The sequence below is a fragment of the Pezoporus occidentalis genome, unplaced genomic scaffold (assembly GCF_034315485.1).
Source record: "Pezoporus occidentalis ecotype Australia unplaced genomic scaffold, CSIRO_AGI_Poc_V1 ctg7, whole genome shotgun sequence".
In the NCBI taxonomy this organism is placed as follows: domain Eukaryota; kingdom Metazoa; phylum Chordata; class Aves; order Psittaciformes; family Psittacidae; genus Pezoporus; species Pezoporus occidentalis.
This window is the reverse complement of record NW_026916052.1, coordinates 1,740,103-1,756,497: the sequence shown is the minus strand read 5'-3', so window position 1 is coordinate 1,756,497 and position 16,395 is coordinate 1,740,103. Positions and strand designations below refer to the sequence as shown.

General features: G+C 44.1%; 1 protein-coding gene across 3 annotated transcripts; it reads left to right on the top strand.

The window, feature by feature from the left end:
- The first annotated feature begins 268 nt into the window (after positions 1–268).
- On the top strand, positions 269–14,406 carry CCSAP (centriole, cilia and spindle associated protein). 3 transcript variants are annotated; one of them, XR_009969125.1, is made up of 5 exons: positions 269–662; positions 8,523–8,806; positions 9,083–9,192; positions 9,601–9,761; positions 10,386–10,523. XR_009969125.1 is itself a non-coding variant. In XM_062641973.1 (3 exons), exons 1-3 carry the CDS (start codon positions 335–337, stop codon positions 10,557–10,559), a joined length of 786 nt encoding a protein of 261 aa, XP_062497957.1. In that variant the 5' UTR covers positions 291–334; the 3' UTR covers positions 10,560–14,406. The 3 variants fall into 3 exon arrangements, 1 of the variants encoding a protein (XP_062497957.1); XR_009969126.1 differs by lacking the exon at positions 9,601–9,761 and having other exon boundaries at positions 270–662; positions 10,386–10,522; XM_062641973.1 differs by lacking the exons at positions 9,083–9,192; positions 9,601–9,761 and having other exon boundaries at positions 291–662; positions 10,386–14,406.
- The last annotated feature ends 1,989 nt before the right edge of the window (positions 14,407–16,395 follow it).

Below are 16,395 nucleotides of genomic sequence, written 5' to 3'. Positions count from 1 at the left end.
GAGCCAAACCTAACTGAGCCTAGCTGAGCTGAGCCTAACTGCGCCGAGCCGAGCCTAGCAGAGCGTAACTGAGCTGAGCCGAGCCGAGCCGAGCCTAACTGAGCCGAGCCGAGCCGAGCCGAGCCGAGCCGAGCCGAGCCGAGCCGAGCCGAGCCGAGCCGAGCCGAGCCGAGCCTCAGATGCCGCGCAGGGCGGTGCTGGCTGGGGAGGGGGCTGCGCGCCACGATTGGCGCTGGGCGGGCGGGGCGGGGCCTGGCGCCGCTGTTTGGATTTAAACGTTGCAGCGGGAGGGGGCGGGTTCTGTCGTTCCCGTTTCCCCGGCGGCGGCTCCGCCATGGTGGTGCCGGCGCGGCGCGTGAAGACGGAGTACATGAAGCGCTTCAAGGAACCCAAGTGGGAGTCGTGCGGCGCCTGCTACCTGGAGCTGCTGCGCTACCGCCTCAGCCGCCGCCTCCTGGAGCAGGCGCACCGGCCCTGGCTGTGGGACGGCTGGGAGGACGACAGCGGCAGCGGCGGCGGCAGCAGCACCGCCGGGTCCCCCTCGCCGCCGGCCGCCAGCAGCCCCGCAGCCGCGCAGGAGGAGGAGGCGGCGGCACCTGCGGCACCACCGGCAGCGAGTGAGGCGGGACGGGCCAGCCCCGGTCGGGAGCGGGGTAATGGCGGTAAGTGTTTGGGGGGGGGGGTGTCTGTGTGTCGTGGGGCAGCGCTGCCTGCCGCCGCCGGAGCCAGGCGGGTCCTGCCCGGCCTGAGCGGGGCACGTCAAAGATGGCTCCGGCCGCTCTGCTGCGGCGGGGGTGCTGTTCCCCCACGCCGGAGTGACCCCGCTGGCCCTGCCGGCCCGGGCATGTCCGAAGGGCCGGGTCTGGGGGAGGACGGTGGCGCGGCAGGGCCAGGGCAGCGCGGGTTGTGTCATACAGCTGGGGGGGTACAGCTCGGTACTCTCCAAATGAGGTGTGCGGGAAGCCGGGCAGGGCTCGGGGGCACGTCGGGGCAGAAGGGAATGCTGTTAATGGGTTCCTTGCTCTTGGCCTGCGGAGAAGCCGTAGCTGCGGCATCGGAGGTGTTTCTTTAAAGAGCCAAGCGGTGGTAACTCTCACCCTGAGTCACAGCCACTGATGTAAACTGTTGCCATGGGAGCGCAGCATCTCTGCAATTATATAAGCTGTTTCTCTGGCAAAAGCAGCGGCAAGTTGGACTGCTTGCCAGTGGCGGGCACTTAGCACGGTTGCTTTCCTGGATGTGCACACGTAGTTTGCCTCAGCTGAACGCTTGGTTCCCAGTTCTACCTGAGGTTTGGCCTTGGGTTTGCAGCTTGCAGACAACTGTGTAGGCCTGAGCAGCTGCAGAGCTGGCGATGTCTTGCTCTCTTCTAGCATATCTTACCTTTTGGTATCTCAAGAATTAACTATGCAGAGTGGGTAGATAGGTAATGACACTGTCAAGCTTCCTAGGTTGGTGGGGTTTTTATCCTATAGCATATTGTCTCTTACCTATAATGATAGGAAACTTTATCTGGCAGCCATTGATGGGTCTTTTGCAATGCCTTTTGAATCCTCTATGTATCTGTTGTACTGTAGCAAGGGAAGTCCTTGAGAAATGATCAGTTAAGCCTCACGCTGCCTGGATGGTTTTTCTGGTTAGATGTGGTTGTTTGAAGTGGGATGATTAATCTGTTTCAGTATCCCTTGGGGCCTGAGTTTATGAGAATAATCTGTATTCTGATACTCAAGACTAAACTGTGCTTGTAGCCCTTAAGGATACCATGTTATACAAAAGCTTAGCTTTGCTGAAGTCCTCTATTGAAGACGCCTGGTGTCTCAGGGCATGCTGGTTATGTGGGGTTTTGCAGTGAGCTGCCCTCCTCATGGCTGGGTGTTTCTGTGGCCCCAGCTCCATGCTGGGGTGCACACATCTGCTGGCTGCCAGGGCACCTGCAGGTCTGGCTGCAGTTGTCGCCTGGTTCTGGCTGGGCTGGCTTTGGCAGTGAGTTAAAGCTTGATAGCTGTGGATATGCTGCTCATGCAGGCACTTTGTCATCAGTGACGTTGTGTGCCACTATCCAGTGCATCCACCTCTGTATCCTCATTACAGCATCAGTTGCTAAGGGACTGTAGCATATTAAGCTATGGGATTTTGGATGATTGTGGCTTTGTAGCTGATGCACATTTGCCATGGCTGCTAAAAGGGAATGCCTAATGTTTTATTAGGTCCTTGCTATTTTACACTCGTAATGGGAGAAAAAGCTGTGCCTAACATTTATTTCTTTGCTAGGTGGCTTAGGATAAACATTTTATTTTGTTTTAAGCTCTCCAAATATTCAAGGGCTTTACTAAGTCCTTAGCAAAAGGACCAAAAGCAACTCTGCTTAGGCATCAGGATTTAGTGGGAATTTATTGTATATTAGGGTATATGCTAATGTATAGGCAAGTGATTTAGTATCGAACATTTGTAAGGATGTTTCCTTTGCATAGTGGCTGGCTAATTAAAACCTGTGGAGGAGATAACATGGAGACTGCCACTCTGAATCTTCTATTATTCAACTGCCTTTTCTTTTCTGGAGGAACTTAATTATACCCAAGCGCTGTGGGGGTAGCTGAGTGTGCTCATGTTGATGACATCTTTTGTCTTCTGAATCTGAGATCCACCTACATGCTGCAGCATTCTGGTTGTTACCTGGCTACTGCTGCTTCCCTCTGTTCTGTGGGGAACCTGATTTCTGGCTGAGTAGTACTGATAATGCTTGTGGACAAGAGTATTTGGCCAGCACTCATGTTGCCTAGTATGTGTGGTAAAGCCAGTTTGTAATGCTGTGTGCCCATGGTTGCTTTTCCCTTATGAAGATGAGCCTGTGAGTGTTTGTAAAGCAGTTTGAAAGTGCTTCTGGGGTGTGTAGAGAAAGCTGATGCATACAGCATGCCTTTAAGATTTAGTGGTGTTGGTCTAAAGTACAACCAGTATGAACATCTGAGATACCACACAGGACAAATGCATTTTGCCATGGTGCTTGTGTGTAAGCTATAACTGAGTGATCCTAAGGTGTGCTTGGTGGCAAATTTGGGTTAATTCCTTCTGGCTCTTCACTTGCAGCAACTGTTCTGTAGAACATGTCCAGGCACAGATGTGCTTTAAACACAATCCAGCAAAATCTTGACCTAAATCAACTGGTCTAGTTGACACATCCTCAAAACTGTCAACACAGCTCAGTGGACCTGTAAGTGAAAGACAGGAGCTCTTGGCAGCTGTGCTGCTGTCAGACCTGTTGCTTGTGAAATGATGCCACTGCACACGCATGCTGGATGAAGGCATCTTTCAGCCCTATTGTCATTTGCCTTCACCATGTTTGTGCAGTGGTCTTAAATGGCAGTAGTGACAAGCTGCTGTCAAAGCAGTTGCCATACAGTAGCTGGAAAGTTACTGATCTGTATTAGTGCATCTCTGCAAAATATCCAGTTTCAAACTTGTTTCCTGATCTTGCCTGCCATTGTGTTGCGGGTGTATTTGCTGGCCCAAGAACATGGGGAGGAGTAGTTTGTGGCACAGGAAAGGACAATAGTGTAATCTTAGGGGTTTATAGTACTGTGATTCAAAGTTGCTCCATTTTTTTTTGGTTGGAAACAAGCTTGGCTATGAAGCCAAGTCAGTCATTATTTTCCAAACGCTGTGGCAGATGAAGCTTGTGTGACTCTAATCAGCTTTGAGCTGCTGCATGCCTGGTAGCTCCAATACTACTTCATATAAGATTTCTTGAAACAATGATGTTGAATTCTTTCAGCTGTAGTAACTACTTTCCATCTAGCTGTAGTCTGTTCATACCCACAACTGAGTATATGCCCTCTTCAAGAGGCCTTAGAGACCTGCTGTATTTGGAGAAAGGTGTTGTACTAAAGCTGGAAGCTCTGGGTTCTGCCCATGGCAGTTTAAGCACAAAGTGCTTCTCCTGAGTGTGATGAGCAAACTTCTCTATTGAAGTAATATTGAAGTATATTACTTCAATAGAGATTAGACCTGTGGGTCTAATCAGAAGGTTGTTGAAACTTCTAGTGAGTCAGCAGGGCCTTTGAAATGGGAACCCCGTCTGCCCCATTGGGCAGGCAGTACTGTGGGAGAGAGGAAGCTCCACTGGAGCTTTTCCTGCTTTAGCCCTGGAGGGGAGCTCCTGTGCGAACCGGGCAATGCAGTGGGGTTTAAATGACCCCTTCTGGGCAGGAGCTTTCAACAGCCATATTGGGTGGGCCTGGCAGCCTTGTTCTGCCTGCTAAGCACTTAATCCCCTCCTGTCCAGCATGCTATGCTTAGCATCCATGATGTAGTTTTAAATGTTCCTAGGTTTTTCCCACTCCCGTCTAATCCCTGTAATGCTGCTGCCAATCAGTTCTGAGTTTCCTGTGCCTGCTGGACCTAGCACACTGCATGGGAGGGAGGACATGGGTAAGTGTTGCTGGTGTTCAGGCTCCCTGAGCAGCTGGGTCTAACTCCTTCCTTGCTATCAGCTGCTGCTTTTCTACCTTCCTGTGAAGAGGGGTGCCTAACAAAATGGCTTGGGTATAAACTATAGTTTTAAATAAAAGGCTCAACTGTTACAGATACCTGCCTTGTGCCTTCACCAACTGAGTTCTATATAAATGTAGGAGTGAATTAAGTGAAATACCTGCTCTAATAGCAGCTGCTCATAAGATGCTATAGTATGCTCTGGCATACAGCATTTACTGTAAAACTGTGCACAGGACTCTGCATGCCATTTATCCATATGGTTTTATTGCTATTTTGGGACAAGCAGGTTCAGTCATTTCTGTACCAGCTGGAACTGTATATCCTAGTGAACAGCATCCCCCAGGCATGGCTGTTGCCTTGAAATAGTATCTTAAAACTGGAGTTTCCATGCAATTGCCGAGTCCCCGCTTCCCTGTATCTTTCAAGTCTCTAAATGCCACCTCTGCTTCTCATGAATGCCGTGTTGCTCCATCCTTCTTTGCAGAGAAGGAAGATGCCATTTTTCTCTTGAACAGAGGATGGAACAGCTTCCCAAAATAAAAGCACTCCTGTTTCATAATTGGCAGCAGTATGTCTGCCTGCAGTTTTATTTTCTCAAAACAGTGTTTCCTTCTGATAATGGACCTAGCAGTCCCTTATTAGGAGTGGGCAGGGGAGAGGGCTGTGTGGATAATATTTTGTAAAGGGATAGGCCTGTGCTGTCTGTAATGAATGCAAGCTGCTTTGTTAGAGGTGAAGCTGTGTGTCCCAGAGCTCAGGGCACACTATGCAGAGCAGGTCTTCTACCACACTGAGGTTACTGCTGCTTACGTTTTATCCAGCTGTGGCTATAATGACTGAAACTATGTGCTCCCAATACTGGGATACATAAAATTTTTCTGGCTGTTTTTTGTTCTCACTCTGTCACTCCTTTGGCCTTGACTACTGTCATTTATTGTGGGGACAGTTAAGTGAATTCACAACATACAGCTCTAAACACTTTCACATTACTCACTACTCTCACCCAAATACTCGGATGTACTGCAGTATCATCTGTAGTGGAATGCTGCACCTGCACAGCTTGGAAGACCCGTGTGAATAGGCTAGCCTGAACAGGGCCCAGCACCAGGGCCCCTGTGCTGGCTGGTAGCAAATGGATGTATTGGCAAGACTTAGGGCTAGTGATGGGGAGCCTGAGGCTCGCCTTATGGGCATGCTGGGGCATGTGGCAAATCTTCATGTCTTTACCCTACAGGCACAAAAAGCAGTGTCCCATTGGGCATGTACTTGCTTGACTATCTAAATCGTAACAATTGGCAAGAATGATTGCTATTTTGTCACAGTATTGGCAGGACCTTCTGCTTTCAGTGAAGACCCTTAGGTAAAGCTTGTACTAGTGGTTTGTGATAAACCTCTCAGTATCTAAGCCAGCCTTAGATGAGCTCCTGTCAGTGGAGGAATTCCCTCTGTACATACCAGTGTATCCTGGTGGTGGCTGAATGTGTGGAGACTTGGAACACAGGTAGCTTGCGGCTGGTCCCAGCACAACCAGAAATAGATGGTATGGCAGAAGACTTCCAAATTCAGTGTTTGTCAGCAGTTTCAGTGTGTCACTGTGCGTCTAGCAGAAGACGGCATTTAATGCGCAAAGGTGGGCACTTGAAGGGACACCCTTACTAGTGGACTGCTATGCTGTTAGGGTAATAAAAGGCATCACTGGCCTAAAAATTCACAGAGACTTCAGATCAATGTCTGCTGCTGCCCACGATGCTTACAGGTCATGCCGAATGTCTACCATACACGTCCAGTTTGTCAACACTACTGTTGATGATTAGCAGGATGGAGAACTAAACCAGGGTTCTGTGTATTTTTTCCACAGTTGTATTTCCCAGCATGCTGTAAGTACTATATTGATTAAAATTACAGAATCAAGTCATTTAGGTTGGAAAAGATCTTGAAGATTAAGTCCAACCATTAGCCTGGCAGTGCCAAGTCCACTGTTAAACAACATCTTTAAGTGCCACATTTACACATTTTTAATAGCTCCAGGGATGATGACCCTATCACTTCCCTGGGCAGCCTGTTCCCTTTCCTTGATAGTCTTTTTGGTGAAGAAATTTTTCCTAATATTCAACCTAAACTGCCCCTGGGGCAACTTGAGGCCATTTCCTCTTGTCCTATCACTTCTTACTTGAGAGAAGAGACTGACCCTCACTTCACACAACCTCCTTTCAGGTAGTTCTAGAGACTGGTAAAGTTTCTCCTGAACCTCTGTGTCTCCAGACTAAACACCCCCAGTTCCCTCAGCTGTTCCTAATCAGACTTGTGCTCTGGACCCTTCACCAGCTTTGTTGCCCATTTCTGGACCAGCTCCAGCACCTCATTGTCTGTCTTGTAGTGAGGGGCCCAGAACTGAATGCAGGATTCAAGGTGCAGCGTCACCAGTGCCCAGTACAGGGGGAGGATCACATCACTGGCCCTGCTGCCACACTACTGCTGATATGAGCCAGGATGCCGCTGGCCTTCTTGGCCACCTGGGCACAAGCTGCTCATGTTCAGCTGGCTGTTGACCAGCACCCCCAGGTCCTTTTTCTCTATACAGCTTTCCAGCTACTCTTCCCTAAGCCTGCAATGTTGCATGGTGCTGTTGTGACCCAAGTGGAGGACCTGGCACTGAGCCTTGTTGAACCTCATACCACTGGCCACAACCCCTCAATCCAGCCTGTCCAGATCCCCCTGTAGAATCTTCCTATCCTTCAGCAGATCAACACTCCCACCCAACTTGGTGTCATCTGCAAACTTAGTGAGGGTGCACTCGATCCCCTCATCCAGCTCATTAAGATAAATAGTTTGGATTAGTAGTAAGAGAATAGTTCAAGACCTCTTTGTTACCGGTTTGTAGACCTTACGCATCTCAATGGTGGTAAAATCTTTCGTCATCCTTTTCCAGTCAACTTTTATCTGTGGGTGTTCACTTGATTATATTTACTGATGTCATAAACCGGACTTCTTCAAAGCAACTTTATTGTAAGGCATGACTTTCTTACCAGCCTCTCTCTTAGATTTATGAACTATTGCAGGGCTATACCAAATATTAGTTTCCTTCATCTGAAGTCTGAGACACAGATTTTTGTATGTAAGAAGTAGTATGCAGGAAATGTCAAGAACTGCTAGCTGTGAGGAACCACAAACAGGAAAACTAGTTCCTGAATAGTTCTAGCTCTATAATGCAAGATTGGATCTCGTTTCCCTGTATTTTTATTAATGTCTTATATAATCTTAATTCAGCCTTTAATGTTAGTCTATGTCTGCAAAGCTGAGACAATGATAGACATTAAATTTTTCATCACAAACTCCACTTACCCAAAGCCTGGAGGACAAATGCTGGACCCTTGTTATGGGAAGTTTGTGTGGGAAATTAGCCTTGGGGAGCATTGCCTGTGAAGTGTGGTACTTTAAATGTAAAACACATGTCACAGAACAGGTAGCATGGGTGGTGTCTTCCACTTTGTAAGTCTTTGCTTCATATTCCCCTCTCCCCCATAAGCAGAAAACCACAATCAAGATGTATGTATAATCAGGGTACTTGAAAACAAATCACTTTTTTTCTTTCAGTGGAAGCTTATAATAGAGGGATTTAATATTGCACATGCTCTTATCAGGCTTCATCTCTGGCTGGCTGGCAGCATCTCCATGGCATTCAGCAGTCCGTATGTTTGCTGTCTGAAAGATGGAAGGATGAGATAGTGAAGACTGAAGATCACTGGAAACAGTTTTGAAATACTGCCTGGAGCTGTTGGTTATCTGTGGCCTTGCTAGTGAAAGGCATGTTTGAATATGTGAAAGCTGATGTACAGAGGGATGGGCTTAGAAATATTGTAGTCACTAAAGAAAGGGTGAAGGCATTTAAGCAAGGTATACATCTGTTGCTAAGGAAGTAATGACTTCTTCAATTCTAAACCCAGCAATTTTGATGTCTTGAGAGGCTGTGCAAGTCATACCTTAATATGTTGTCATTGGGAGCTTAAAGCATAAACTTTTTCTTTCTTTAGAGAAAGAAAGAGAAGATAAAGAAAAGCAGCAGAAGGAAGAGCAAGAAAAAACTGTAGAACACCCTTCTGTAAAGGAAGCAGACAAAACCAGCCGTCCAGGACGACGTCCAAGTCAAAGTGCCTTGTCCAGTCGGAATGATCGAAGATCAGGCAAAAGCCCTCAAAAGACAGATGCACCAAAGGAGAATAAACATCCATTTGCTCTGTATGGGTGGGGAGAAAGACAGACAGATACTGGAAGCCAGAAAACTCACAATGTTTGTGCTTCTGCTTCAGCAAATGAAGTAAGTAAAAGCTTCTGTTTTGTTACTTAGTGCCTGGGTAAGACACATGTCTAATACTGAGATAAAACTTCCCAGGGATGCCTCTGAGTGCCTGGAAATTCTAGCAATAAATTATAAATAAATTAAATTAAAAATTCTAACAATGAACCTGAAGAGGTTTGACATGCCTGAATCAGACAGCTCTTAACTGTTAATTTGGTTTTGAAACTTCCCATGTTTGACTAATACTTGCAAGTTCTGATTAAATCTTGGCTATCTTGTTTCTGGCTGTTACAGTGCTACCAGCAAAACTGGCTGTTATAAATGTATTTCTGCATTCTGAACTTCAGGAAAACAAGAGAAAAGCAGCAGCAGGCAGTTAGCACCAGGCATCCCACAGCAGGCAGGTATATACACACTGGGGTAGAACGTGTGCTGTGAACGAGTGACTTGTGCTGGGGCACCTATGAGGAACAGGAGCCTCACTGAGAAGGAACAAATGCTTTGCTGCTGAAATGTCTGCCTAGCAGCTTGCTTCATCAGGTCGCTAGCAGGGAACTTCCTGCTGACAGTAGAATGGCCTGTGAGATGGCTGATGGATTGCAGGGTTGATATATTAGCAAAATAGCACAGGTAAAATTCATATGGTCATGGACAGCACCAGGGTTCTGCTATGGTGGGGTATGTTTCCTGGCTTAGCAAGAAACACTGGAGTGTTGCAGCAGGTTCATTTCTTTTTTTCTGTAGTTCCCCTAGTCTGGCAAAACAGTCATTACTGTATCCCTGCCAGCATCTTGTCTTTATCATTAATGTAGAGTCTGAGCCTATGACCTAAGATATCCGAGGATGAAGGTGGATGGTGTTCTTGATCTGTAAGTTCTTGATCTATAAGATAGAGCTGAGTTCTGATGGACTGTTTTGGAAGGGGTTTGAAGCTTAAGTCTTTTCCTTTCTGGACACTTCTGATACACTTCCAGTTACGTAATGTTTTATTACCAAGATGCTTCTTTAAGTGGGAAGTGACTACTTACTGCCTCAGCTAGGTCCCCTTTCTTTAATGTTTGAAAGTTTTCACATTCTCCTAATGGAGATGGGATGTAGTTTTAAATCTGGAGATGGAAGCAAGCAAGCATAGAAGCTGGCTTTTAAATTTGGAGGAAATATGATTAATATAAACATGTATGTAGGTGTGCCTGCAGCACGTTGTCAAAACTATGTTCTTCAGTGTCTTGCGATTGGTTTTACTATTTTAGCTTAGGTTTTAAGGGATGCTTCGGGTATATTGAGGGATGTTTAAGAAATTAAAATGGTAGAAACGGGAAACTTGAGGTTTTTAGAATATGCAAGAGTAAGACTGAGAAACATTCAAGATTTTTTAAATTGTTTAATAGTGTGAAGTGGGGAAGATAATGCACAACAGAACTGGAGGCATTTTTAATAAAATTTTGTACTCCTGTTAGGTACAAATTACAGAAGAAAATAGAATCTCGTTAGCGACCCCTGTTAATTCAGGATGGCAACTGGGACAAAGTCATCCCCAGCTTCCCTGGGGGTGTTCTGAGGCTGTTTTCCTGCTGTAATACTAACTCTGGTCTTCTAGATTCATGAATCTGCTCTCCGAGCAAAGAACAGGAGACAAGTGGAGAAAAGGAAGCTCTCTCAGAGGCGGGTACGATCAGCAGAAGCAGAGAAAGCCTGGCGAATAAAGCCCTCCCCTCCAGATAACCCTTGGATGACAGAGTACATGAGATGCTACTCAGCAAGAGCTCTGTGAATCTGGATTCACTTAGGCATCTTCAAAAGAAGTTACGCATATCAGGACACTGGTGCAAGGAACCAAACTCTACTTATGCAAGGTTTTTATAGGGAGTTTCCAGCTGTTACAGTATTTGCTATGATGTTTTTATCTTGGCTACCTACCTCACAGTGGGGTGCATTGTTGGAGCCATCGTATTTGAAGAGGCTTTTAGATAGAGCTACCCAAACTTTTAACCAATTCCCCTTTTTGGGAATTTTTCTAATGCTTCAGTTGACTTGTTTTGGGGTGGAAGGGGGAACTTTAGCATACAGGGAGTCAAACAGTCTTTTGAGCTTGGTTACAAATAATCTATTGTCCCTTATTTTCAAAGTTCAAGTTGCAGGGAGGTGGTGCTGGGGAAAGACTTGAAAGGTGTGATGGAGGTGCCTTTGCATTTATAGTACTATTTGATTTAATACTTCTACCAAAATAAGTATATTGAGACAGGTAACAGGAAAGCCAGTGGGTCTGGTAAACAGCACTAATAAATGTCCATGCTTTAGGCAGGCAAATACTAAGTATTGTCTGTACATAGAAACTTTCAGAAAAACCTTGTTTGATTAGTGGATCTGCTGACTCTTACTGCTGTTTCTAAGGTCATTAGAATAAACTACTAATTTTCAGGGTAAGAAACAGCTACAGGATTGTTTTGCTGTCACTGTGCCTGTTGTACCAAATAATGGATGTAGACAATCATGATCTGCTAGCTGCTGCTCAATAAGCAGTTGCTTGTTCTACCAGTATGAAGTTGTGCCACTGTAGTAAGCTCATGGTCACGCTTACTCTGTGCTTAATCATGTAAATGCGCATATTGAAGGAGAGGGCTGGCTCCTATCTAGTGAAGTCTATTTTTAGCACTTAAAGAGTACCTATTATGCTCAGTGGGGACATGAGTGCAATATGCATTCCATTTGGTGGCATTGTACAAGTATACTGTTAGAAGTTTTAAACTTGAGAATTGTGTGGATAAGGCTTGCAGATGAAGTCCTGAGCAGCTTTCTGCCTCTCAAAATTGGTGTGGAAGCCCTTGCTATAGGGGTGAGAGGAAGGAACATACAGTGGACTTTGAACACTCACTTCATAGGTCCTACTTCTATATAGCAAGACAGTCATTGTTTGTGATATCCTCAGTGGGCGCTTTTCCCCTCAAGCTGCTGTAAGTTATTTTGTTTTCAGTTGGATAACTAAGCTTTAGGCAGATAATTGCTGTAGTTGTGAACTTAAAGTTTTGTTCAGATGTGTTGTGTGTTAGTCACATGTGTTGGTTACCTCAGTTTAATTGTCTTGCAACTTGTGTTTTGCAGACTGAACACCTCATAGGAAGCACACTTGCACTTCTGTAGCAGATGCCTGTGCTAGTCTTAGCTTCATCCCACAATCTGTGAGTAAGCAGGACTCTTGAACTACTACTGCAGTACATAGCTACATGCTTAGTGTAAAGTTTCATTTTAAGTGTCATCGAAAGAAAGTAATCGCACAAAGGGGCTAAGCACTGCTGCCTCCTAGTGTTAATGGCATTCCATCAGTACAGGTTTCATTACTCCCAATTCTAATCTTATTAAAGTCCTAGAATCAATGAAATTATAACCTGAGCTTTACTTGCCTTTTAAGCATAAAGTTATAAAAATACAGACAACTCTTGTTCAAATCTGCCTGATCTTATGGATTTTAAGTCTGGGATTACAAAGTATGATTAAGTATGTTTTATACATAGCAAAAACTACTGTATTCCAATTCTTAAGAAAACCACAGGCTAAAACTTCCTAAAATTGCAGGACAGTGAGCAAAACTGAGGCAGACTATTCCAGAATATGTCTTTATTCCATATGAGATTCCTTTCTTTTCCTTTTATGTGTTGTTTTCCTCTTTAAATAGCTGCGCTAAATATGCTTAAGTTGCTTCTGCTGCTATCTCAATTCAGAAATGCACCCTAACTTTGAACAATGGTGTCAAAGCACTTACTCAGTGGTGTTTAATAGCCTTATTCAATAAAAAATATCTGTTCCAGTTGCACACAGGCTTTGCAGGCTCTGTGTAACAGCAGAAGGACTGTGCCCCTGGTGCATTGTCACATTAAACAGCTTTCTTGACCGCATGGGGGAGGGCTCATCTTGCCATGCTTTCAAAGACAGCTTCTATGGTTCTCTCTTCCCACTGAGAATGGAGGATCTGAGATGACTATGTGCCTGCCTCAAGTACCCATTTTTGGATAAGATGGACCTCCCATCAGATGCTGGTCTTTCCAGTAATTATAGAGGGTTTAAATGTCTTCTGCCTTGGATACCAGGTACCAAACTTAAACCATGTAAAAACAGGCTTGTTCAGGGTGTTCTACAGTGTGTAAGAATCTTCACCAGCACCAAGGCTGCTGTGTACTGAGGATCTAGTTCTTATCCTTGTTGGGTCAAGAACTGTCCCCATCAAACCCATCGGGTAGAAGACAGTAGTGACACTAATCAGGTCAAGTGAGTCTCAGTCATGCTTTTTCAAATGGTTTGTAGCTAAAACGGATCCTGGGTGCTATGTTGGTACTGTCTTGGTTTACAGAATATAATGCCTGAAGTGAGGGATAAATCATTCTACAAGTCAGGTAGCCTTCCTGTATTTGGGTGTTACTTGGCTTAAAAAGGCTAGTAGGTTTGCTTAGACAATGTGAAATAGTGTAGTTCTGATACTGCAGAGTTGTAAATGCAAAATATTTGGCATGTGCCAGGCTGAAGTCTGAAAAACTTATTTTAATGTTTTGACATTAATAAATGACAAGGCAATTGACTTGGAAAGCAGAACTCTTCAAGTGTAAAAGCTTTAACTATATTGGATAGATTCTTACAGGAGATGGCTGTTTTGCATCAAGTTGGACTCACTAAAAATGGAAAACCTAGTGAATGTCACCCAATCAAGTAAGGAAGTTCTGAACTTTGTCTTGCATGGACTCTTGAATTCAGCCAAGTAATGAACACTTCTCACTCCTGTTGCAGAAGTAAAACTGTTTGTAAGAACACAGTAAATACTCAGTTGTCCCAAGTCTTCATTAAAGTAACTGCTTATTCCTTTTTCTTTCTGAAAGTACTTAGCTAAGTGAAACAAGGCTTTTACAATGTGTAATGCTGAAATTTAACTGTAGTGTTGTGACAACTAGTGTTTACAATGTGAAATGTTACAATGAAAACTGAGTAAGAATGTCCCTGTGAGCTTAAAGTAGCATGCCTGTTCAGTCACTGCTGTCACATCTTTGCAACTATAGACTACTGACTTTTTCCACTGGAAACTGAGATAGTCCAGGTGATAGCTAACTTACAGCCAAACTTAACAAAACTGAAATATGAATTTCTGGTAAGAATTTTATCCAGGTGGCCAATGCACATTTTAATCAGTTTTTTAACATGTATGGAAGTGTATCTGGCTTTGGCTTTTTTTTTTATGGTATAATGCAGTGCCACTGAATAATAAAGGCCTCTCTTTGTTTTTCTTACTGTGATAAGGACCAAATGCTAGCAATCTGAGGGCCTTACATGTGGTAAACCTGCAGTTTATTTTCCAACTCAGTTAGTGCACTCAGCAGCAAAGCCATATATGGAGCCTGACTCAACACCTTGACAGTAGCCCCTATAAATTAGGGGCCCAAGTGAGTGGGAAGCTGCCTCAGCTCTTGTTAGCACTGAATTCACTTTAAAAACAATAGGAAAATACCATCTAAGCTTGAAGCAATATGTGTTTTTTAAAGTAAGTTTTTAAACAGTATTTGTTTTTAATGCTTCTGTATTGTCTATATTTAATAGTGTAGTGTCAACTTGTATATGTAAATAAAATGAGTGACACAAAGTGCCTTGGCTGCTTGTAGTGAGTGTTTTGGGGGGGGGGGTGTGTCTTGGGTTTTCCTTTGCATGGCGCTTTAGAGTCTGCATGCAAAATTGGTGGAGGGTTAGATTGCAAGTCCAGAGCTGAGCTTTTCTGTTCCCCCTGGAACCTTCAAACAGATTCTTAATAGATGGCTACGCTGAAGTTCTACATGCTGCTGGTTCTATAGTAAAAATAGAGATCTTACGCTTTCATTCTCTGGGGGTGTACAATGAATGTATTCCTTTATTATTGTGGTGTTAAGTCTTTCAGCATACACAATGTAATGCAAATAAGCTGCACAGAGTAATCAAGCTTCTTTTTATAGCATTCATTATTTTAAGGACTTAGGAGAGCTGTGTACTCTTGAGCTATGAGGTACCTCACTGAATACAAAGAGCAAAATAGATCAACTGTGTATTCAATCTCAGATGCCTAAAGTGGGAAAACCTCTTCCTCTTTGCTTTAGCTTTTAAAAAGCATTAGCTGCTGAAGCTGTATTATCCAAGTGACTTAGATCTATCTCATCACTAGTCATTAGTGCAGAAAGACGCAAGGAAGCCAAGTGCAGCATTGCAGGGTTGGGGCCCTCCTATGCTGGTGGCAAAGCAGGCCCTGTTCCCAAGAAATACATGGGAGCGCTTCAACACTTCCACCTGCTTCCCCAGCCATATACTGACTACACAATGAACTTTTGTAAGACTACCTAAGGTTCGTCATATTCTGGACTTCACTTGGTAGGCAAAACTTGTACAAGTAAATAGAATTTGCTGTAAAACACCTAGAAAACCAAGAAAGACTCTTTATTTGGGACTAGATACAGGCATTAAATGAAATAGTGTAGGCCAACAGACTCATTAAAAGGCAAGACACAGGCTTTAATAAGACATTTAAATCCTTTAAGGGTCTAAATAGCTAAGGCTCCACATCCAACAGATTCCCAGGAGACAGGTACCAAGTATTGTTTCATGTAAAACTCCAAGCCATCTTGCTTTGGTAAAGTAAGAATTTTACATTAAAACCATACATAATTGAACATATTTCTCCCTTACTCTTAGGTGAGCTAGGTTTGGTTTGCAAACTATAATGCTAAAGCTTAAAAATCTACCCCAGGGCTGTTACTGACATGATATTTAAGTTTTAGAAATTAAAAAACCCTCACAGGAGAAACAGTAAACACTATAGCTTGCACTGGTGAGAGCTATTACTTCCATCAGGATTTCCCAGTTTAGGAAGTTTCTTTTCAAAATGTTAGTGTAGTGACAGGTGCAGCATAAAAAGTTGTGCTACTACAAAACATGCACATTAACCTGGTTAATGTGTATATAGTAAAAGTATACATAAAAAAGGTAAAAACATGTCAAAACTCATTATAATGACACTATTCTAGGAAGGGTACAGCTTAAGATGGTTACAGAAAGAATAAAACTGTGCTTTTTTTTTATGTAAAGGGAAAAGGGCAGGAAGAAATATAAGAAAATCCCAGCCAAATCCCTATATTTAAAAGCAACAGAATTAAGGAACAGTCCCGCACTCTTTTCAACTGCTACTGCAGTAATGGAAAGAAATTTTGATCAACAGCCAAGACCACTTTAACCACTGTAACAGTGACAGGAGAGAGACCTTCAGTCAACTTCACTTGTACTGTGTCCCAGCTGATAAGCAAGTACTCAGCTTTCACTTTTGTCAGTGTACCAAGAAACCTGATTAGATTGTGGTAAGGCTGGGGGGGGGGGGGGACGGATGACAAACTCTCCCGTATCTCATCCTTTCCCATCATTCCAGAACTCTGGCAGAAATACAACACACCCAAGTTAGTAATCTGCCATTTAGACTGGTGGAGTAGACAATTATGTCCAACACTCACTTCAGATGACTTGCTTTTGGTACTTGCTTCCACTTCTGAATACCGGGAGCTAAAATATATTGAGTAAGGATTAAGACAGGTAAGTTTCTTTGGAATTCTTTGATGTTT